General features: G+C 39.9%; 1 protein-coding gene across 1 annotated transcript in view; it reads left to right on the top strand.

Moving 5' to 3' along the window:
• Positions 1 to 23,272, top strand: part of LOC149289874 (estrogen receptor) — a 71,492-nt gene that overhangs the window by 14,757 nt on the left and 33,463 nt on the right. The window contains exon 2 of the mRNA XM_089490171.1: positions 16,713 to 16,903. Coding sequence (XP_089346297.1) covers positions 16,713 to 16,903 — 191 coding nt within the window. The remainder of the gene's footprint in view (positions 1 to 16,712; positions 16,904 to 23,272) is intronic.

Below are 23,272 nucleotides of genomic sequence, written 5' to 3'. Positions count from 1 at the left end.
CACTCACTATTGCACCTTTTTCAAACCACGATTTATTCAGACGCAAAAAAGATTACTCTTTCAACAACTAACTACAAAACCCATAGATAGCAAAAAACAAGTGTATCTTGCCAGGAAATATTGTTTCATTCTCTGACATACCTCCCAATGCAGATCATTTTTGTGCTTGATACATTTTGCCATTTTTTGTCATTTTTTGAGTTGTATTGCTATTACTGCATCAGAAATCTGAAATAGCATGAAGATTAATGAGAACCATTGATCTTAGACACTGATGTTGTCACTGGAAATGTTACAGGGGAGTGGAATCCTTTTATGGCAGGAGAGATGGCGATACCTTATAGCTCCCGTCTCTCCCTAAAGACTTTAGTGCTCGTTATGATAGCACTCTGATGAGGACCTAGAAGATCCAGTCCTCCTTCAGGATTATGCCTGGGAGGGAAGGAAAGGGAGGCATATGCCTTTAGATCACCCCCTCACTATGTATATATATATAAATATATATAATATATTACTACTATGGTTGTGAGTTTGACATTTCAAGTATTATATGAGTTGTACCATATATTATGAAAATAATTATTCTAAAGCCTTACTGAGTAAACTAACTGGGATTTTTATAATGCTTGGGCTTTGAGGGGGCTAATTGCCACAGTAAGTATTAAATATTTTATTATTATTTTATTTATCTATTTTATTTATAAGTAGTTGTACTGCATACAACCCAAAACAACAAGGTGCCACAGAGATGTTAATCAAGAACACCCTGAATTAACTGCTAAAAAAATTATTTGGCCAGTGGCTTGATGATCACTGTGTGGTCTTGCTCCATGCCCAGTGATAACTATGTTTTATCAGTTAGTTTAGCTGACTTGAGTTTTTTGTTTGCCTTTGGGATTTTTAAGAGGATTTTGTGCCATGGAAGATGTGCCAAGCTGACAGCAATGTGATTCAAAGTCCTTTTTCACGCTGCAATATAATCACAGAACAGACAAAAAAAGCCACGCTGCAATCTCTCCCATTGCATTTATATTATTGTACAATGACCTTGTCCTTTGCCTTTCCCCTCTGTTTTTCATCCCTCATGTCCTGTTAACCTTCTTGTGTTTTTCTTTATTATCTCTGTGGCTGCCAGTGTTTTCGGCAAGCTGTGAATACAGTGTTTAATGATCATTGTGCGTTTTATTGTTTATAACTATCATATCAGTTAAAACAAAATTCTGCACACCTCAAGTTTTACACTCAGTTGTATCATCTGATTTAAGGTCGAGCCTGTTTGTACGAAGTTGCAGTGTCTGATTGTATTACACAAGTTGTAGAGCAGAACAGTTTATGTAAGGTTCATGTATTCGGGCACATGGCTACAACACGAAGTGGGACCATTTTGCTTAACCTAGAACACTAGTCGCTAACGACAGCGTATATCACAACAAAAGAGAACATGAGAGTGCATGCTCAATGTGTCTTCAATGATGCTCTTTAGTGATCTGTTATGCTATGTAATAAAACAATGTCAATCTCAAATGGTTGCTTTCCACATTAGTTTCATCAGGGCTTTTGCTAGGGTTGTGGATGACCTAAAGCAAATTAAAATTTGCATTCCCCTGAGAAAATGGTAAAATCAATTTCAGAACTATCTGATTCTGATTTGTTTTGTGGGCTGGTCTGACAGAGTTTCTAAGCAAAGATGTAGCCATGTTTGCCCTACACTAGAAAAAGTTTTAAATGAAAGAGCATTAGCATGAATACAAGCCTAGACGTAAACTACATGCACTTTTTGGGAAATACTTACTAAGATGTAAGGTAAGATGCAGGGTTACATGGTGTCACTTAAAAACACACCTTTCATGGTGACCCCAGCCTTTTCTGCCATCCACTGCTGACAAGGTGGGCTGAGTCATGCACAGTCTTGAGTCCAATTATACAGATCCTCAAACCTTCTCTCAACAAGGCTCACATATGAGCTTGCGTGTATTGGTACTTTTCCTTCATCCATTCTCTTTTCCAAAAAAAAAAAGAAATATTTTTCTAACAATAAAACATGAAGAAAATTGTTCCATTCATTTAATTAACTAACAACACTGTAATATCTTCTGCAGAAAAAAATCTCGTGGCTGCAGTGTGTACTAATTATTCTTTCATCTTTAAAGACAAAACAGTATAATGGAGTACATTCTCATTAATTAACATAACATGTATTCTGCTCATTTAATCATCTTTGGTTCACTTAGTTAACTGCACGCGTTGGCATTGTGTGAGGTCAGTGTAAAAATTGACAATAGGATCATTTAATAATTTGAGGATACTGTAGCCCAGGGATGAGCCCAGGGCCACTGGTACCTTGGTGCCCCTATCGGTAAGCATGTCTATAGCATTGATTGCACCCTCATGTGATGACTCACCCCTTCTGTCCACATCCCTTCCTGTTAATGCTCCTCCCCTTCCTATCCTATTAATGCCCGATCCAGATGATAACCTCTGTCAACAGCAAACATTTTATGACGAAAACATAAAAGGCTACAATATGTTTACTCTATTAAATATTTGAATCCTTCCAGACATCCGTGCCTTCTTCCCTGGTGAGAGAGTGGTAGATAATTGGAACTGCCTATATGCAGAAGTGGAAGAGGCTAATACAGTGAGGGAATTTAAACACTCACATTAAAAGATAGGCCCAAACACTCACACTATCACATACAACAAGACACTAACCCAGACTTCCATATCCAATCACTAACACATACATACATTTAGACTAATACACACCCAGACATTGACACTAACACACATACTCAGACACCAACACTTACATACCCAAACACAATAAGTTACCCCAGATTTGCTATAACATACACATACTTACAATAACATACCCAATCAAACACACACAGTAACATACCTAAACATATGCCCACACTAACATACCCAGGCACACATGCAATCATATACCCAGACATACATTAGCATATCCAGACACACACATATATTGAAATAGATTAAAAAACACTATATATATATATATATATATATATATATATATAATCTTCCTTAGCAAAACAAAACAATAAATAAATATAGCTCATATAATTTCATGTTACAAAATGGGCAATATATATATAAATAAATAAAATGCACCTGTAAATAAATCCAAGTAAATAAATTAATAAGTTCAGCAATGTCCAATGTAATACTATTCAGTTTATGAAAATTATCCAAAAGAATTCAGCAATCAAGGAAATGGAAATATGGAGATCCACTTCTAGAAGGTGTTTCCCTTCTAGAGTTAATGGCTCCGCATTAAAAAAAAAAATGAAAAGAAGGAAGAAACAATAGTGCAATTCCGCAGAGTAAATATATATAATTTATTAAAGGATTAAAAACTTCTCACAAAGCAGGCTCTGTTTGAATATATATACGGAACACTTATAGCGCTTGTAGTATTTATTCCAGGCGTGTAGTCCTGACAGGCATGAATGTATCCACGTGTTACTACGGGGTACTTACATCCCGTCCGCCAGAACTGCCGTCCCTCCGAAGTCCCTCGACACTGGGCTCTGTTAGGTGCGCGTGCCCCCGTGTGGCCAATATTGGCTGTACAGAATCGCGTTTCCTCCAGAATCCATACAGCCTCATAAAGGGACCTGACACCTATGAGTTCCAAGCCTCCTTTTCATCCTGGGCGGGAAATTCAGTCTAAATGACTTAAACCTGCTGGTTATGCTAAATCAGTGCCTGTGATAGTGCCTTGTGCATTTTGGCTATGTATGAATAAACTCCTGTGATTTGGGCTCTGACCTTGGCTTGTATTGACGTTTCTGTCTGTCTCCTGCGTTTTTCTCTGCTTGCAATTCGACTATCCTGTTTTGGCATATCCCTAACCTCAGTTGGACACTATTACGGAGGTATTCAGATCTTTAACCACCTCGGGTCCACCACCCCCCTCTGCGGCACTCCCTGCAGTTTCTATTTCCTCAGAGGCCGAAAGACCTGGGGTGGAAAACCTCCTAAGATGCCTGTACCAGAGAAGTATGCTGGGGATCCTCATGAATGTAGGGGATTTTTGAACCAGTGCCAACTACATTTCAGAACTCAACCAGAGACTTTTTCCTTTCATGCTAATTGTGTGTCTTTAATTATTAACTTGCTTCAGGGTGAGGCTCTTGCTTGGGCTTCTCCCCTCATGGAACATAACTCTCCACTGTTGGACAACGCTTACGTTTTTCTCGCTGTTTTTTGTGTCGCGTTTAATGCCCCTGGAAGGGTTGAATCCGCAGAGGCAAACATTATGGAACTTCAGCAGGGCAAAAGGTCTGTGGCCCAATATGCAATAGAGCTCCGTACTCTCGCCTATGAGACTGATTGGAACACTCAAGCTCTGAAAGAAGCATTCCACAGGGGGTTAAACGACTCAATCAAAGACGCCCTTACCTATCGTGATCTTCCCGAGAATCTGGAGGACTTTATAGCCTTCTGTCTCAAGTTAGATGCACAAGTTCAGGAGAGACGTCTAGAGAAATAGAGCGGAAGGAAAATATCGCCCAATTCCATGACCTCATCCCGCACCCATCGTGGTAGCACCACCGACCCCGGCTCCTAAACCAATGGAGATTGGTCCACATCTCCGTTTATCTGATGCTGAAAAACAGCGAAGACGTACTTTGGGCAGAAGGGTCATATGGCTCTCAATTGTCCTAAGAAGTCGGTTAAAGCCCCTCTCTTGATCCCAAACTAATTGTTCCTGCACAGTATTGGGATTATCTGGCCATATTTTTTAAACAAAAAGCGGATACCTTGCCCCCTCATCGCACTCATGATTGCGTCATCGCACTTCTTCCGGGAACATCTCCCCCGTCTGGTCGGACGTATCTACTTTCTGGGCCTGAGAATCAGGCCTTATCATTATATATTAAAGACTGCCTGGAAAAGCGGTTCATATGTCCTTCTTCAGGGTTCTTCTTTGTTAAAAAGAAAGATGGATCACTTAGACCTTGCATAGACTATACAGGGCTGAATAAAGTAACCGTGAAGAACAAACACCCATTACCTCTCATCACGGAATTTTATGATCTTCTAAAGGACGCTAAGATTTTCACTAAATTAGATCTTCAGGGTGCGTAACATTTAATCAGGATCAGAGAGGGAGATGAATGGAAAACTGCATTTAACACCCGATTTGGACACTATGCCATTTGGACTTTGTAATGCCCCCTCGTGATATGTTTCTGTCTCATGTCATGATCTATTTAGACAACATCCTGATTTTTTCGGCCAGTCTTGAAGACCATAGGAGACGTGTTCGTCGAGTGTTACAACATTTAAGAGAAAATTTCCTGTACGCCAAAGCTGAGAAGTGTGAGTTGGGACGCAACTGTATCAAGTTACTAGGATATATAACAGGGGAGTCCAATGTGTGGCCAAATACGGCCCACCGGACTTCGAGGTGCGTCCCACGTGAGTAAGCAGGGCTGGACTGGCCCACCAGGAAATTTCCCAGTGGGCCAGCCGGTCCGTGGGCCGCCTGGCCGCGAAGTTCAAAGCACTGTTGTGTGGCTGTAAGACCGGCTGTTATGAACACTTGACGTTCGAGGGGGCAGGCCCACAGAAGGTGTTCCTCATGGCAAAGAGAGGGTCATCACATTGGAGGAGAGCAGGAAAAAATAAAAAAAACCAAACGCGTTTCACCAATCGGCTTCCTCAGGTGCATAGTCTCTCCACCTCCAGTCTTCCCATTTATAGAGCCATTAACCTCTTCTCTACCGATCACTTGATTAATTGAGTCCATTAACCCCTTCTTTACAAAATCACTCAATTACCATAAAAATATAATTAATAGATAAAACACGCAAAAAATACCAGTGTTCTAAATGAGGTCATCACATATGAAATAGCCACAAATATATCATACAGGTCCTTTGACACACAAATAATTACATATGTTCATAAAGTGCTGCATAACATGCAAAAGGTTAATAATTATAGCAGAGTACTGGTGTTGCAATGGTTAATTTAAAGTGCAAACTGCTTCAAAGTCTGCCTGTTTATACACATAACCTGCATACACATAGCAGCATAAAACTTTACTACTCGTTTTATCACAATAAAATACTAAGTCACGAATAAACACATCTAAATAATACAGCATTGGTGACTAACTCAAAAATACTGCGCAATTGAATATATCAAAGAATATGTAAATATTCTGGGATAGAATTCCTGCAGAAAAAGGAAAGAATGGATAAGGCAGTATCAGAGCTCCAAAAATCATAACAAATTAAACAAGTCAAAGTCTTGGTTGAGTCCAAATGGATGTAATGTTTTTAGTTGTTTTTTTGTTTTGTTTAATACATGCACATAACCTACAGCCTCCCTGTGCCCTGCCCCCCTACTTACACATCCATGCTATCACATGCATATTCATTCATCACAAACATTAATTCCCTCATTCACGTATACTCATTCATACACCCTCCCCCACCCTTAACTGCAGATCTTCCGGTGTTGCTCGCAGACTTATGCAGAAGTGCTGTCTCCCTCTGTGTTGCTCGCAGTCTGTTCTTCTCTTGACCTGCCCAGGGGAACAGGAACGGAGCAGAGTCACGTGAGGTGACGCAAATTCACTTGACCAGAGGGAAACGGCAGGGCCCCTGCAGATGATTGTTTTAGGTGTTTTTTTGTTTTCGTTTCAGCATTTTGCCGATAATGCTATTTTCGGCCGATATGTTTTGGCCACCTATATATCGGTGTATCCCTACTGTCTTGGTGTGGGTGTGGCAGAGCCTGTCTTGGTGTGTGTGTGTGTGTGTGTGTGTCTGGGTGTCGGTGTGGCAGAGCCTGTCCTGGTGTGTGTTTGGGTGCCGGTGTGGCAGCTCCTGTCCTGGTGTGTCTGGGTGTCGGTGTGGCAGAGCCTGTCCTGGTGTGTGTGCAATTTGGTGTCAGCATGGCAGAGCCTGTCCTGTTGTGTGTGTGTTTGGGTGTCTCTGGGGCAGAGCCTGTCCTGGTGTGTGTGTTTGGGTGTTGATGTGGCAGAACCTGTCCTGGTGTGTATTTGGTCATCTGTTTCCTGTTTCAGCCAGCCTAAATCCAGCTTGTACCCACAGTGTGCTCCAGCCTTTTGCAGTTTTATTTGGCTAAACTTGTTTTAAATGGCTTGTGGGCTGACTTTGTTTTACTGTTTAAGTAATTTAGTATTGATAGAATGACATAAAATGGTTGATCAAAAAACGTTTTCATTATCGCCAAATTAACCCTGTATTAATATGCATTATAAAGCTAAAATGACAAATTAGTGCGGCCCACGCACACATACATTTCTGATGAAGTGGCCCACTGCAGAAAAACGTGGACACCACTGATATATCATATCAGACTGTAACGTCTTTTAAGAGGGTCTTCCTATCTGCTCCATTTCTTCACAGACCGGACCCTTCCTTACCCTTTATTCTGGAAGTGGATGCATCAGAGACTGCAAGACCAACAGAATTCATCCTTGTTCGTTTTTTTCTAAAAGATTTTCTGCCGCTGAGACTAATTATGACTTGGGAAATAGGGAATTGCTGGCCATCAAGATGGCTCTAGAGGAGTGGAGACATCTTCTGAAGGGGATTGAGACTCCGATCACTATAATTACTGACCACAAAAATGTATTAAATCTAGAAAAGGAGAAAATACTCGATCCTCGTCAGGCACGCTGGGCCTTATTTTTTACACGCTTTAATTTTTTAATTACCTGTCGCCCTGGGTCAAAAAATATTAAAGCTGATTCGTTATGCAGACAATTCGAGGGTCTTCATACAGTCGTGAAGAATGAGACCATCGTTACTTCCGATCATATTGTTGCCACCATCTCGACTGCCGTTCTCCAAAGCATCTCTTGTCTTCACTCATTCATTCATTTTAATTTAAAAACCAAATCATCAGTCAAAGATTTCCTCCTGTATTGATCAGTAAACTAGCCCACTCCACAACTGTTGCATATGTCCTGTAAATGTCTTATAAATCTTCACCACAGTGAAGATCTTAGAAACACCAAATATTGTAGAAGTAATTGTGATGGCAGAAAACAAACTTATTGGCCCATACAGACTGCCCTTATAGAAATACTTTTTATTTATGTATTTTTTAGCATAGCCAAAGTTTTCTTAAATTCCTTTACTTGGTAACATTCACTACAGTAAGCACATGAGTTCTGTAGTTCAGCCTTGTGCTAAAGCTAGTTCAAAAAAGGTCTGCAGATAAACACTGTTCGGTAGAACCGCAGTTATCTCCTGGGGACTCAGCCTGGCTTTCTACACAGCATTTACATCTCAGATAGAACACAAAGACCTCCTGGCCCAAACACATTGGTCCTTTCAAAATCCTGACTAAAATAAATGATGTCTCTTACTCCCTGGCGCTTCCATCCAATATGCGCATACACAACGTCTTCCATATATCACTATTGAAACCAGTAGTCCGTAACTGATTTTCTCGACAGCTGTCCCCGCCAAAACCCATTTTGGTCCAGGGTCCTGACGAATATGAGCTTGAGACTATCATCGACTTGTCCACTGGTTGGGACACGGACCATAAAAATGAATCTGGATTGATGCTGCAGATGCCCATGCTCCTCGTCTGGTTTGTGCTTTTCACAGCCGTCACCCTACCAAACCGGCCCCTGGTCACCAGCACGGCTCCCTTGAAAGGGGGGTTAGTGTAACTACGGGGTACTTACCTCCCCTCCTCCCGAACCGCCTGCCTTCTGAAGTCCCTCAACGACAGCAGCAGCTGCCGCCAGGATTCACCGACGCCGACCGCATTGTCTCTGGCTCTGTCAGGCGCACGCGCCCCCGTGTGGCCAATATCGGCTGTATGGAATCTCGTTTCCTCCAGAATCCGTACAGCCTCTTAAAGGGACCTGACACCTATGCATTCCAAGTCTCCTTTTCATTCCGGGGCAGGAAATTTTATCTAAACGACTATTTAAACCTGGTGGTTATGCTAGATCAGTGCTTTGTGCATTTTGGCTGTGAATAAACTCCTGTGATTTTGGCTCTTACCATGGCTTGTGTTGACGTTCCTGTCTGTCTCCTGCATTTGACTCGGCTTGCTATTCGCATATCCCTGACTTCGTGTAACGACCACGTCTTCAGTATATTTATTCTCCCTGTTTGCTCCAGAACCCCAGTGGATGTTACCAAGTTCCTGCACTGCTGGTCTTCTAGCCATGACACCACGCTTGTAACAACCAGAAATCTTGTTGACTCTGCCCACCCAGCGTGTTTTGCAAATAGGGCTTCTTAGTCCTACCCAGTCTAATACTGTAAACCGACACCCCTCTACACACACACATTCTAACGCTGTACATTGACACCAGACACAGTCTTGGCTATACACCCAACACACTTTAACACTATACACTGACACACCTTTAAAAACACACCTGACATAAAACATAGTACATAGATACAACAAATGTTGAGGATAATGCCTCTTGGTTTGCTATTAATCATTGTGGCACCTTCACATATGTGGGTCTCAATCTCAAATATCCTTTAAATGAATACTATTGTTGTAGTAAGGAGGCAATATACCAATAATTATTTGCACCCAGAGTTTATAGATCAATCCTCATACCTCATATGTACACACTGTGAACTGTGGGCTCAAGGAACTCATAAATGTTATCTCTACCATTAACCATTCATATATAGGAAAAGGTGAACAATAAATCCCACAGAGAAGTAAGTGTCTAGCTGCCAATTTTCTAAGGCCAACTTTCAGATTGTAAAGTGGTCTTCCACTTAAGACAATTTGCTTGCTGAAAGTCAGAAACAAACAACAGCAATGTTACCCTAACATAATGTCAAAAACAGCGCCATGTTGCTGAAAAGTCTGGGTGATTGATTTAGCAGGCACTGGGGTCTCCATGGAAGATGTCTACATAACTGAATATGGTCAATATATCTTCTGCTAAAAGAAACTTACAGTGTGTCTTTTTTTAATATATAAAATGTCCCTAAATGGTCTGTAGTTTCAAATCATGACCATCCTAAAAACATGGGACATTTGGGTACTAGGGATCAGCAAGATGTACACAACACACTTTCATGTTTATTTATCATGATAAAATCCAGTTGTTGGTTTGAAACAAAATGATGTAAGGATGCTAAAAACGTTATATTGTTGTCTGCACAGATAAGAATCGTTAGCATAATTAACGCAGATGTTATTTTCCAGGAACACAATGTAAAAAGGCATGTTTATTAGAACTGATAGACATTTATGTGAATAAAAAGAATGACACTACACTCCTCAAAGGAAAAGCGAACATTAAAAACAAAGTGTTTTCATCAACAGGACTAATGGTATCCTCAAAATGGCCATAGGGTAATTTTTCTTATTATTCATTTACTTATTAATTACCGAGAATCTTTGTGCACTGTCTGTACCACTGCAAAGTGTTTGTGTCAGAGAGGAACAGTAAAATAAATGCTGCTTGCTTCAGTGATCTCTCAAAACACGGTCATGACGAAGAATTAAAATTAACACTTAGGTCTATGAACCTACAAAAAGTTACTTCCCTGGGGAAAAGGCTACTAGGCCAAACAATGGAATGTTTTCAGAAAATGAGAATTGTTATATAGGGGGTATAAGGTATATCAGAGTGGCATGTAGGGGGGTATAAGGCATATCTGAGGGGCAGCGTGGTATATAGGGGGTATAACGCTTATCTTAGGGGCAGAGTGGCATATAGGGGGGTATAAGGCATATCTGGGGGCAGATGTGCAAAACTGTGGGGGGCATGTTGGCAAATAAAAGGAAATAAAAACAAGAAATTATTTTTTCTCAATCATAGTTTGTATTAAATATGAAAAAATAGTTTACATGTGAATTAATATTTACTAGTAAAACTTTTTTCCTATAGGGTAGTCTTATGTTCAGGCTTTTTATTTTTTTTCCTAAATTAATATAACATTTTTTTGGGGAGGTCATCTTATAATCGAGCAAATTCTGTAAATCTTAGCCCAAGGCATTACTCTCCTTTTAAGTGCAACTTCACATTGTAGCTTTTGCAGCTAGCAATTTTGAAAGTGTTCTGAGCAGAGTTTCACACATAATAGCATCAAGGTGTAAGTGATTTCATTTTACTACACATTCAATTACTTTTCATCAAATAACTCTCCAGGGAGCCTGTCAGCACAGATTGTTTTCAAGCTTTAGAGTTCACCCATTCATTTTAATTTAAAAATCAAATCATCAGTCAAAGATTTCCTCCTGTATTGATCAGTAAACTAGCCCACTCCAAAACGGTTGCATATGTCCTGTAAATGTCTTATAAATCTTCACCACAGTGAAGATCATAGAAACACCAAATATTGTAGAAGTAATTGTGATGGCAGAAAACAAACTTATTAGCCCATACAGACTGCCCTTATAGAAGTGTATTTTTTAGCATAGCTGTTTGCACATCCAAAGTTTTCTTGAATTCCTTTACTTGGTAACATTCACTACAGTAAGCACATGAGTTCTGTAGGTCAGCCTTGTGCTGAGCTATAATGCCCATGATCTGCGCGATCTCCATCTTTAGCCATGTTCATTTTGTAAATTTGTTACATAAATTATTTACTTTATATAGATTTCAATAATTTTGGTTTACAGATATTATACTTTATATAAAAGAGGACAATACATGTAGGAAACTTAACACAATATTTAAAGATTGAGACTAACATGTGAGAGGTGAAGGTGTTGCTTGCGAGAGCTCTGTTATTGTCTGTTATTATCAGACCTTTTAAGAATAACATAGGTGAAATGACCAATAACAGACCTATAAAGACAGCCTAATTTTTACTGAATTATTGGGCAAGACAAGATTAAGTCAATTTGAGATTGAGAAAATAAGCTTCAAATGGCTTTAGGACCAGAGGTCATTCATTTAATTGAACTATAAGAGGTTAGGGAAGTGCTTGCTAGATATCTGTAAAATAAGAGATACTGCGTGTAAGCATGCTTGCAAGATGACATCATGTTTCAGCAAATGCAAGATTTACTGGTATATATGTTGTATACAAATACATCAGAATATAACCACATGGAACATTGTCCTTAATTATATAATGTGGTTATCAGCATATAAAATACATATATATAGCAACTGGAAACACTACGCGCAGAAAATTTGTAAAATGAATGCATTATAAAATGTTTAGCAGGGCTGAAAATGCACCAAAAAGAAATATTCTAGATCTGATGTATTTATAGTTCAGTATGAAGTGGAAGATGTGTTTCAACTTAAGTGGACAGTGAGGGCAGTGAAGTTACAGAATATGGAACAGAGGGAATGGTTAATGTTTTTCACAAATGATGTGGTACTTGGATTGGAAATTGTAATTCAAATTAAGGGATTAAGGGATAATTATTCCCTTTTGAGGCTAATTTGGAATTGCTTTGTTATGAGGACTGCTTTCCTTCTACTTGATTATTAAAATAGCGATATGTAAGAATTCAATTGTCCTTTTTGGAGTTATATCTTAGAATTTTGTAGGTCAAAGAAAATATTCATCTTGTCCTACTTAGTTAAAAAAAGTATATGTTATAATTTAAGTGTCAATATATAAGGCGGCATGTTTAAACCAGAAGTAAATACAGTATGTATGTATAGGAAATGTTCTATGTACTGTAAAAATAACCCAAATTTAATTGAATTACTTTTAAAAGTTGAGGTTATAGCACTACAAAATCTGTTTGACCATCATGGTGTGTGTTCTTGTACTTTTGTTCTGTGTGTCCTCTTATAACTACTTAAAGATATTAATGTTGTTTTTTTAAAATTCAAAATCCAAATTTTTTTACTTATTTCACCCTCTGTGACTTTTGGTTAAGAATAGAAGATAACCGATGATAACATTTATTAAAAGTCATTAATGATTACAATTTGGAGAGCAAATCTCTTGATATGAGTACATGCTGTGCTTTTGTCTCAGATTAGATGGACATTTAGTTTTTCTTAGCGTGAAAAATTAAAAGGCTTTAAATGCATTAGCAGCTGCTTTAATACATAATTTTTAGTAGAAAGGACAGTGGACTAAAGTAAAAAAAAACATTTAAAGAATATACTGCATGACCATGCTCCCACAATAAAACTGATAAAAATGAATTAGACTAGAAGTGATAGAAAAAAAATGAAATCACATGCATGTTCTCTGGCTTATAGGAACCATGACCAACTACATAGTTACATAGTTATATAGACTGAAAAAAAGACATGCGTTCATCAAGTTTAGCCTTTCCTATATCTGTTAATTTTTTGCTTCTGATCCAAAAGAAGGCAAAAAACCCCAGTTTGGGTCTTTCCAATTTTGCACTAACCAGGTAAAAAAAATCCTTCTCATTGGATCAATAAGCTGTTTCCCCATAATTAAAGGTTATATCCCTGAATATTATGTTTTTCCAAGTATTCATCCAGACAACACTTCTTCCAGTAAGGTTCAATCACCATTTCCCATCCTGGCTCAGTCACAACTTAAGACCCTATCTCTTTGTAACATATTAAAGAGATGTGGACTATACATAAAAAAATAATTCAGGTCATTCAATCGTTATAACAAAGGACGTGAAGAGTCATAGTGGCTGAATCTTCCGGTCCTTTAAAAAAAATGATAATTTTCATAAAAGGCGGTTTACTGGACATCAGGAGGGATTGTTTGCCCAAAACATTCTCAACAACAGTACTTTCCACCAGAAAAACCCAACTGTCAAGGAATGTGTATTTTGAATCTCGATTGCCTCTATTTGATCTGATCTACTGCCTTGCCTTACTAAATAGAGCCAGCAACAATATGCACACCGGGGCCCTGTGATTTCAAGTTATGCCCAGGGCCGGCCTTAGGGGTGTGCGACCTGTGCGACCGCCCAGGGCGCCATAGTAGCAGGGGCGCCTGCCCGGGACTTAACTTAAAACATCGTTTTTTTTTGTTTGTTTTTTAAAAAACTTTATTTAACATCATTGATGTTAAATAAAGTTTTAAAAAAAACCCAGATGCTTTAATCTAAGTCACGGGCAGGGGCGCCGAGCGGTTGCTCGTGAAGTTCTCAGCAACCGCTCGGTGCCCCTTACTCTCCGTGACTCCGTCGCGGTGCCGGCATCTCATGTTGAGCGCCGGACTATTCCGGCGCTCAACATGAAATGCCGGCACCGCGGCAGAGCGAGAAGACGGATGCCTCCCGCTCCCACCGCAGGACTCCAGCAACAAGGTAAGTGTGGGGGGGTGTAGTTTGAAGGGGCAGAGGGGGCGGTGTAGTTTGAAGGGGCAGAGGGGGGGGTGTAGTTTGAAGGGGCAGAGGGGGTGGTGTAGTTTGAAGGGGCAGAGGAGGGGTGTAGTTTGAAGGGGCAGAGGGGGGGTGTAGTTTGAAGGGGCAGAGGGGGGGTGTAGTTTGAAGGGGCAGAGGGGGGGTGTAGTTTGGAGGGGGGTGTAGTTTGAAGGGGCAGAGGGGGGATGTAGTTTGAAGGGGCAGAGGGGAGGTGTAGTTTGAAGGGGCAGGGGGGGTGTAGTTTGAAGGGGCAGAGGGGGGGTGTAGTTTGAAGGGGCAGAGGGGGGGCTATTCCGGAGCTCAACATGAAATGCCGGCACCGCGGCAGAGCGAGAAGACGGATGCCTCCCGCTCCCACCGCAGGACTCCAGCAACAAGGTAAGTGTGGGGGGGGTGTAGTTTGAAGGGGCAGAGGGGGAGGTGTAGTTTGAAGGGGCAGAGGGGGCGGTGTAGTTTGAAGGGGCAGAGGGGTGCGGTGTAGTTTGAAGGGGCAGAGGAGGGGTGTAGTTTGAAGGGGCAGAGGGGGGGTGTAGTTTGAAGGGGCAGAGGGGGGGGTGTAGTTTGAAGGGGCAGAGGGGGGGTGTAGTTTGAAGGGGCAGAGGGGGGGTATAGTTTGGAGGGGGGTGTAGTTTGAAGGGGCAGAGGGGAGGTGTAGTTTGAAGGGGCAGAGGGGAGGTGTAGTTTGAAGGGGCAGAGGGGGAGGTGTAGTTTGAAGGGGCAGAGGGGGCGGTGTAGTTTGAAGGGGCAGAGGGGGGGTGTAGTTTGAAGGGGCAGAGGGGTGCGGTGTAGTTTGAAGGGGCAGAGGAGGGGTGTAGTTTGAAGGGGCAGAGGGGGGGTGTAGTTTGAAGGGGCAGAGGGGGGGTGTAGTTTGAAGGGGCAGAGGGGGGTGTAGTTTGAAGGGGCAGAGGGGGGGTATAGTTTGGAGGGGGGTGTAGTTTGAAGGGGCAGAGGGGAGGTGTAGTTTGAAGGGGCAGAGGGGGGGTGTAGTTTGAAGGGGCAGGGGGGTAGTTTGAAGGGGCAGAGGGGGGGTAGTGAGGGGGGGCGCCAGAGGAGCAGTCCGCACAGGGCGCCACAACTCCTAAGGCCGGCTCTGGTTATGCCCCTGCCTTGAGACTCGCAGCTCAGTGTGCGTCTTCTGTGGATCGCTGAGCTCCATCTGTGTGGCAAGGGTATGCTGACCCTGCAGAGCTCCCTGGATATCACACACTGGCGCTAAGTGTATCCTTCAAGTGCACTGCTTGCTAGCTGGACTCTGGAGATTTTCATTGGTGCCCCTTAGTGAAAACATCCCACTAGATCTCCAGGGAACAAATAAGCAAGTCCTGGGGGTGCAGAAAGGGAGGAAAATGCTGGGATAAAGCAGTTTCCAAATGTAAGCAATAAATCTTGCAAAAAAATAAAATGATTATATTTATAGTGATAAATTGTGTCATCTTATATAAAGGGTATTGTACAACCTAATTTCTTGATGTGCAGTGATTCTAATATTGCATTATAGATAACACTGTAACACTGTTTAGTTCCCCCACTTTTGTATTAATTTGGGGGTAATATATATTCTTCAAATATGCGTTGCAGATCTTTAATTAAGGTATATTTTTATCTGTATATATATATATATATATATATATATATATATAATAACCGTCAAACTAAAATAAAAGAAGGCATAGGGTAGGGATAGGTAGGGTTCTCTATTAAGCTCCTTGCCTTTTGCCTTGTCTTATGGCTCTTTGAAAAACATGGCGTTCTAAGAATATGGCAAGTCTGCCTAATAGGGAATCCAGCCTGCATGGGCAGGGCTGTCCACGGCATTCGTTATTTTTTACTTTAGATTGTAAGCTCTAACAAGCAGAACCCTAGTATTTGCACTGTACTACAGAATATGTTCATGAAAATTATGGTCATCAAGACCTGATTTTGACACCGTTGCAACTTAAAGGGTGGTAGATTTGAATCCATCTAGTTATGTTTCTACATTTCAGAATGTGCAAAGAGGAAGAGTTATTTCCTTTAACTACTGTATGTGAGGGAGTGGTACATTCCATTGATACATTGCATATTCCTTTATCTGTTTCTAAAGTTTATTCCAAAGAGGGAGAGCCGTGGAAGTGATAACACACACTGACATTAATACATCTCACACATCATTAACATTGGTAGGAAGAATTATATCCAGTTGACTCTTTTCTAGTAATTCTTCATTACCAACTCAGCTATGTTTATCAATAATGTGATTTATCTTCATGAGACACTATAATATCATTTTTGACATGACATTTTCAACAAGATAAGTTACATATACCACTGCCCCACCAAGGAATCCCACAATGTACAATAGCATAACATGGTTATGTCACTTGTTTTGCAAGTTGAATCATTTTAAGTTTGCTATTAACGTCTATCATTCACTTTTTTTTCAGGTCAAGTTCAGAAAGCAGACGACACAATGGAAGAGACAGGATAACAACAGCTAGTGATAAGGGTCCACCAGCTATAGAATCTGGAAAAGAAACTCGATATTGTGCTGTATGCAGTGATTATGCATCTGGGTACCACTATGGTGTATGGTCATGTGAAGGTTGTAAGGCCTTTTTTAAAAGAAGCATACAAGGTGAGTGTATTTATACATGTAATATAGATCACCATTAACTTAGCTACACATACAGCCCTTTTGTATGTATACACCTGTCACCAGGCTTCCAGATCATTCCCAGATAAGGTCAGGCTCCATGAAGTCCAATATAGTATAGGACGGGGCAGAAGAGAATAATGCTTTATGGTCAGTTGTCCTACCATTTGAGGAACCCACTTGGTGGCAGTAACAACTTGTGAGAATTGTTGTGGAGGAGGACAACAGGTGTTGCATACATATTATATAGGAATTTTTGTGGACATGGTGTAAAAAATTGACATACATAATGTCAAAAAGCCACTTTAACTACAGCAATAACCTGTAAATGATGAACAATTGAAATATATTCTTATAAAAAATGCCCTGTTGCTTAGCTTTTTTGGAATCTTCAGCGAAGGATGGACAATTTACTGGTACAGGATCCTGAAATTGTTGTAGGTCTTGCTACAATGCTACAATGCTCTATGTATGGGATATCCATATTAAACCCTATATCCCTGTACAAAATTTAAAATCCTGTTGTGCATTATATTTTATAGTATCTTCTAAGCCACATAAACCATAGCAGGAACAGAGTACGCATGTGCCTGTTCCAGATATATAGCATATATACTGTATATCTTATGCTATTTAAATCGTTCCTACTACCGCTTCTGAAACAATGAACAAAATGAAAAGATTGTTTCAAACGCCACTTCTAATAAACTCACAGTTGAATAATTGGTAGTGCTTGTATACCATAGATCCATATGTATTGCGTCTGATTAACAGAGTATTTCAGTGATACAAGTGAGAGTTTGTGGTCATTCAACACAATTGTTTCTGTTTTTTCAACTCAACTGCAAACTTGACAGTCAACTTAAATGCTGTAAAGCATTTGTCAACCGTACACAACAGCTAGTCAATAACGGTTTAGTGCAACTGGACACAACTCAATAGGAGACCTAACTTTTATTAATATTCCAAATTTATAACAGAATATTTGGTTTTCAAGGTTGTTTTGTTGAGTGCCAGAAAAAATAAATAAGTCACATAAGCTTTGTAACTTGGCCTTAAGTAAATGACCCTGCCGTCCCTCTAACTTACTTTATTATTGTGGAGGAACTGATGTGGTGTGTTGGGCAGGCCCACTCAATAAAGTCCTAGTTAGCAATAAAATTACAGGGATGACCAATCATAACTAAACAGCAGCACTTCTGTGCAGTAGACATTGAGATGCGTTCGGCTTCAATATATATACCGGTATATATTTACATATTCTGTAAATTTATATATATATAAAATATAATTTTTTTGCTTCTGTCATAATTGAACATACCTTGCAAGTCTCATTTGTTAGGCGTGATGTCCTTCATGTGTCCAGGACACATATATTTTTCCATTGAGATCTATACACTTGTCAGGCTTTTGTTATAATGTGCCTGTTCTGGGAGCCATGCATTTGGGGACTCTGTTTATCATACTTTAGATCTACTATGTTTAACTTAGGTCTACTGAAATATACTTGTGGTTAAAGTAAGAAACTTAAAAATATGCAGTGGAAAAAAAAATATGCAGTGGATGACGATATGTTCTTTTCCTCTTCATAAAACTGATTTATGTATACTTGCTGATGTGTACTAATACACACCTAGGTACATACAGGCTCAAATATTTGCTTTTGAATGGCCACATCTTTATTAGCATTGTAAAGTATGTAAACTTTATTGACTTTACAGATGTAAACAGTTTGAAGGAACAGGCTAGTCCTCAAAATTGTGTTTTGACGGTTTTAATGCACTTAAGTGGATATTTGAAATGGACTCCAAAGCATTTTACTGCATGCAAATTATGCATGCATCAATTAGTTATTGGACATCGAAAAATAGACTTCTGTCTTTCACTACTTCTTTTGGCTGTCTCTACTGAAACCAGAAGGTATAAAAGTCCTGCACAGACATCAGTAGATTGCCATTTGATATCAATGGGAGCTGAGACAGTCAGTAATAGTATCAGCCAGTCCCCTGTGTTCTAGCAAAATATCAGTGTTGAGATAGTATACAGGGTCGGGATGGCCCTTTTTTGGCAAGGGGCAATTGCTCTCTGGGCCATCCAATATTGTTCACAAATGGCTGGTCCGACCTAGTCCTTTGTGGACAATTGTGGACCGGCACAATGTCAGGAACTGCTGGCATAGTGTGAGAGTAACCAGAGAGAAAGCTGCCAGTGAGGTAAGGGAGATGCGAGAGGGAGAGAGTGAGTGTATAAGGGAGAGAGTTTATGCTGAAGAATAAATGTATTTATGTGTGGTGGAATGAGAATGTATGTGTGAGTTTGTGTGTAGAATAGGGGGGTAAAAAGAAAAGTAAATGGCATGGTGGACATCTTATAGAAATTACACAATGTGAGGGAATTCTACTAATCAGTCACCTGATAACCAAAAGGTGTACAGTGGAGAGAGACACGAGTATACAATCAATGGGCCCTATCTCTAAATTACAATTTACTAAACAAAAGTAAATATATTTTCTTAGCGGCACCTAGACTATTTTAGCATCTCTCGCTCCTGAAGCAAGTTACATTTTAATAATGTTTCAGCTCCCTTCCCCTATATCTAGCTAGCATTTCAACGGTATAGCAATCCTGGGAATTTTATTTTATTTAGCTTAATGGCTGTTGTAATAATATCAATTAAATGTTAAGCTTTACTCAACCACATACCGTATTTGCTCGATTATAAGACGACCCTGATTATAAGACGACCCCCCAAAATCTGAATATTAATTTAGGAAAAAAACAAAAAGCCTGAATATAAGACTACCCTATAGGAAAAAAAGTTTTACCAGTAAATATTAATTCATGTAAACAATATTTTCATATTTAATAAAAGCTATGATTGAGAAAAATATATATTTTTTAAAATTTCCTTTTATTTGCCAACCTGCCCCCCCAGTTATGCACATCTGCCCGCAGGGTTGCCACTCTGCCCCCAGAAATGCCTTATACCCCCTATTTGCCACTCTGCCCCATGATGTGCCTTTTAACCCTCTATATGTCACTCTGCCTCCAGAAATGTCTTATACCCTCCTATATGCCACTCTGCCCCATGAGATGCCTTTTAATCCCCTATATGCCAGAGTGGCATATAGGGGGTTAAAAGGCATCTCATGGGGCAGATTGGCATATAGGGGGTTAAAAGGCATTTCTGGAGGTATATATATATATATATATATATATAACTGCTAACAGCAATCACACTCCTATCAAGCCAAGGCAGCCAGTACATGCTGGAACCTGGGGATGATAGGAGTCTGAGTACAGCCTCCCTATGCCATGCTACCACCACCACCCCCCTTAAACATTCATACTAACACACACTCATTCACAAACATTTAAATTCTCATTCATTCCATTAATCACACATACTCAGAAACCCTCCCCCACCCCCTTACCTGAACTGCAGATCTCTCACTCGCAGACTTCTGCAGGGGCCCGGCTGTGCGAGCAACTTCTCTGGCCCCGCCCCCAGAGGAAGGAGGGGGGAGGCAGAGTTATGTGACACTCTTCTAGCTTCCTGTTCTCCTGCTGCTCGCGACCAAAGACCGGTAAGCAGCATGGCCCCAGTGGACATTTTGAGGTCTGATTAGAAGACGACCTCGATTATAAGACGAGGGGTTTTTTTCAGAGCATTTGCTCTGAAAAAAACCTCGTCTTATAATCGAGCAAATATGGTATATGTTTTCATTTATTTACTCCTTAAAGTTGTCTATCTGTTTTGACAATTGATATTAAAATATCTACACAATAAAATAATTATTTCCAGGAAGGATTTGGCCATTCAGAAGTCGTAGGAATGATATTTCTTTAACAATGTCCTGTATCAGTGCTCAGTATTACTACAGCTTTATAGATCCATTTTCATGGTCACACTCTTAAATTGATATTCTTTTTGACCCCTGAACGCTACCACCATGCTGTTTAGACCACCACATATTTTGAGTTTAGACCACCACAGCGCTCAAGGAATCCTAAACTGAATATCTAAGTCTCCCCCAAAGTTTACAAGGACTTTGTGAAAGCTATATGCCTTCAAAAATAATCTTTATCAAAGGTCATACAGCTGTTGCGTAAAAACATCTATGTTCCTTAAAAAAAGGCTACATTTTTAGTTTATTTGTCTCTGATTCCTTAAAAGCCATCTTACTGATGTATCAATGAATAATACTGGGCCAGCACTGCCCTTCTTCCAGGAGAAGCTCGCTGGTGTTGGCCCTTGATAATGCAAAAGAAGTCAGGGAGATGAAGTGTTTAGACATCCTTCAAACTCCAGGATAAGTTAACACACCCCTCTGACATTTTTTTAACATGTCTAAATATAGCAATTTCCTAAATTTAGAACTATGTTGCTTATTGCACGTTGTTTGTCATGAGTGGCAATTGGTACACTTATCTCCGACCTTCTGTAGATACACCCACTGCTCAGAGTTCACCAAGGTCTAAATCATTACAGCTCTGTATGAAGAATTCACATATCTAGTCGGTGCAGGTGCCGTCTTTTTTTAATCCTGCCTTGTGCTGTATGAACATTTTTTCCCTGATATATAAGTAAAAAAGACACTCCTATAAATCTATAAACATTTAGGGATATCTTGAAGACAGCCAAAAATGTATCATCATGTCACAAAGAAGTTTTAACTTCTGGACAGTACATAAAGAGAATATGAAGAAAGCAAACTATGCTGTCGTGGTAGGGTTGCCACCTGTCCAGGTTTTACCTGTGAGGCCCTGGAATAAAAAGGTAAGTCCTTGGCCTTTATTTATCTCTTTATGTTCAAGTAAATGCTATATATCCACCAGAAAAAGGACACAGCACCCCTTTTCAGTTTATCTCAACATAAAACAGGTGACATTTTGGTCATGATGGACCTTTATAAAGGCATGATTACTGAGACATCGCCCACTTTATGCTGCAATACATTACCATTTCTATTGAAGAGGTGTGTTGTGGAATTAGCAAGAACATGGAATGAGCTTGTAATGCATGTTGAGGAAGGGATGATGTAAATTGAGTTGAGTAGTGTGAAGACTACCTATGGTCTTGTCAGCGCAGATTCTGTGTAAAGAAGAGGGTGACTAACACTGTCTGTCAGTAATCAGGATTTGCTTTTTTAAGCCAATAGTTATATGTTCTATTATTTTAATGAATCTGGTGAGGTGCCCAGATGCTATCACACTCACCCAGTGCTTTTTTCTTCCCTACTTTTTCCTTTTCCTTATCTCTTTCCTCATCTTTTCCCCTTGTCTGTCATTGCCCTACTCACTCTGCACCTGTATCTCTTTTCTGATTTGTTTTTGTCTCCTTGTCTCTTATCTCCTTTTCTTTATTTTCTTTCCTTAGTATTTATTTTCATCTTCTCTTCTTTCTTCACTTTTCTGTTCTCTCTATTTTCAGTCTACTTTCCTTTGTTTCTGTCCTTTTCTTTCTCATCTCCCCTCCCTCACTCATCTCTTTTCTCTTTACTAAATAAAACCTTATGAGCTGTCACCAGTAAAATAATGCTCATGGCTATACCCCCATCTGTAAACTCTTAAAGGTGGCAACCCTATCTCAGAGTTAGGCTGGCATCTCTCAGACTGTAGCAGAGCTGGGACACAAGTTTAAAAAGTATTGCTAGTAAGATTCTTCAGAGATGTATTGTGGTTGACTTTGAAACGAGTAGGAAAAATTTTATTAGGTTAACCTTGCCAAATCAATTAAATTTTGTCTGTGGTAAAACCAACAATCAAATTCTATGAGAAAAATGCATTTGTCACTGGGTGATACAATTAGCCTAGTACAAGTTGTTCACTGTAATTAGTTGGCATAACATGTGAGTTTTTTTTCTCATTTATCTGGTTTGCTTTCAAAAAAGGCTTTAATCCTTTCTGGGGGAGACCTTCGCATAAGAAGACAGTTAAAAAGATTTTTTTTACATCTAAGATCCAAACAAGAACTCCTCCCCCATAGCGCTAATCTTTTACTGCTGTGTCTAATAAAAATGCAAACTTTACGCTGAGAAGTGGCTCCAATTCATAACTGTAATCGTCTTACCACAAGCTGTGAACATTAAAAAACAGATGGTTAACAGTAATTCTTGAAAGGAAATAATTATTCAACAGGTGTCTGGGAAAACATGAAAATTGGATCCTGACACACATTCTGCCAAGGTCAATAAAGCAGGATCTGGAGCAATAATACACATTAATGTATACTGCTCATGCTTAGTAATAACTACTTTTTTCTAGAAACTTTTACATAAGGAGTTCATGTCATTTTGTACTTCTGTATGGGGTGGGGAACAAGTGGGGACACTTGCCATCCACTTAATA

The sequence above is a fragment of the Sceloporus occidentalis genome, unplaced genomic scaffold (genome assembly GCF_023333645.1).
Source record: "Sceloporus occidentalis isolate IW3139 unplaced genomic scaffold, rSceOcc1.0.p SCAF_42, whole genome shotgun sequence".
NCBI classification, from domain to species: domain Eukaryota; kingdom Metazoa; phylum Chordata; class Lepidosauria; order Squamata; family Phrynosomatidae; genus Sceloporus; species Sceloporus occidentalis.
This window is presented reverse-complemented; position numbering and strand designations above follow the sequence as displayed.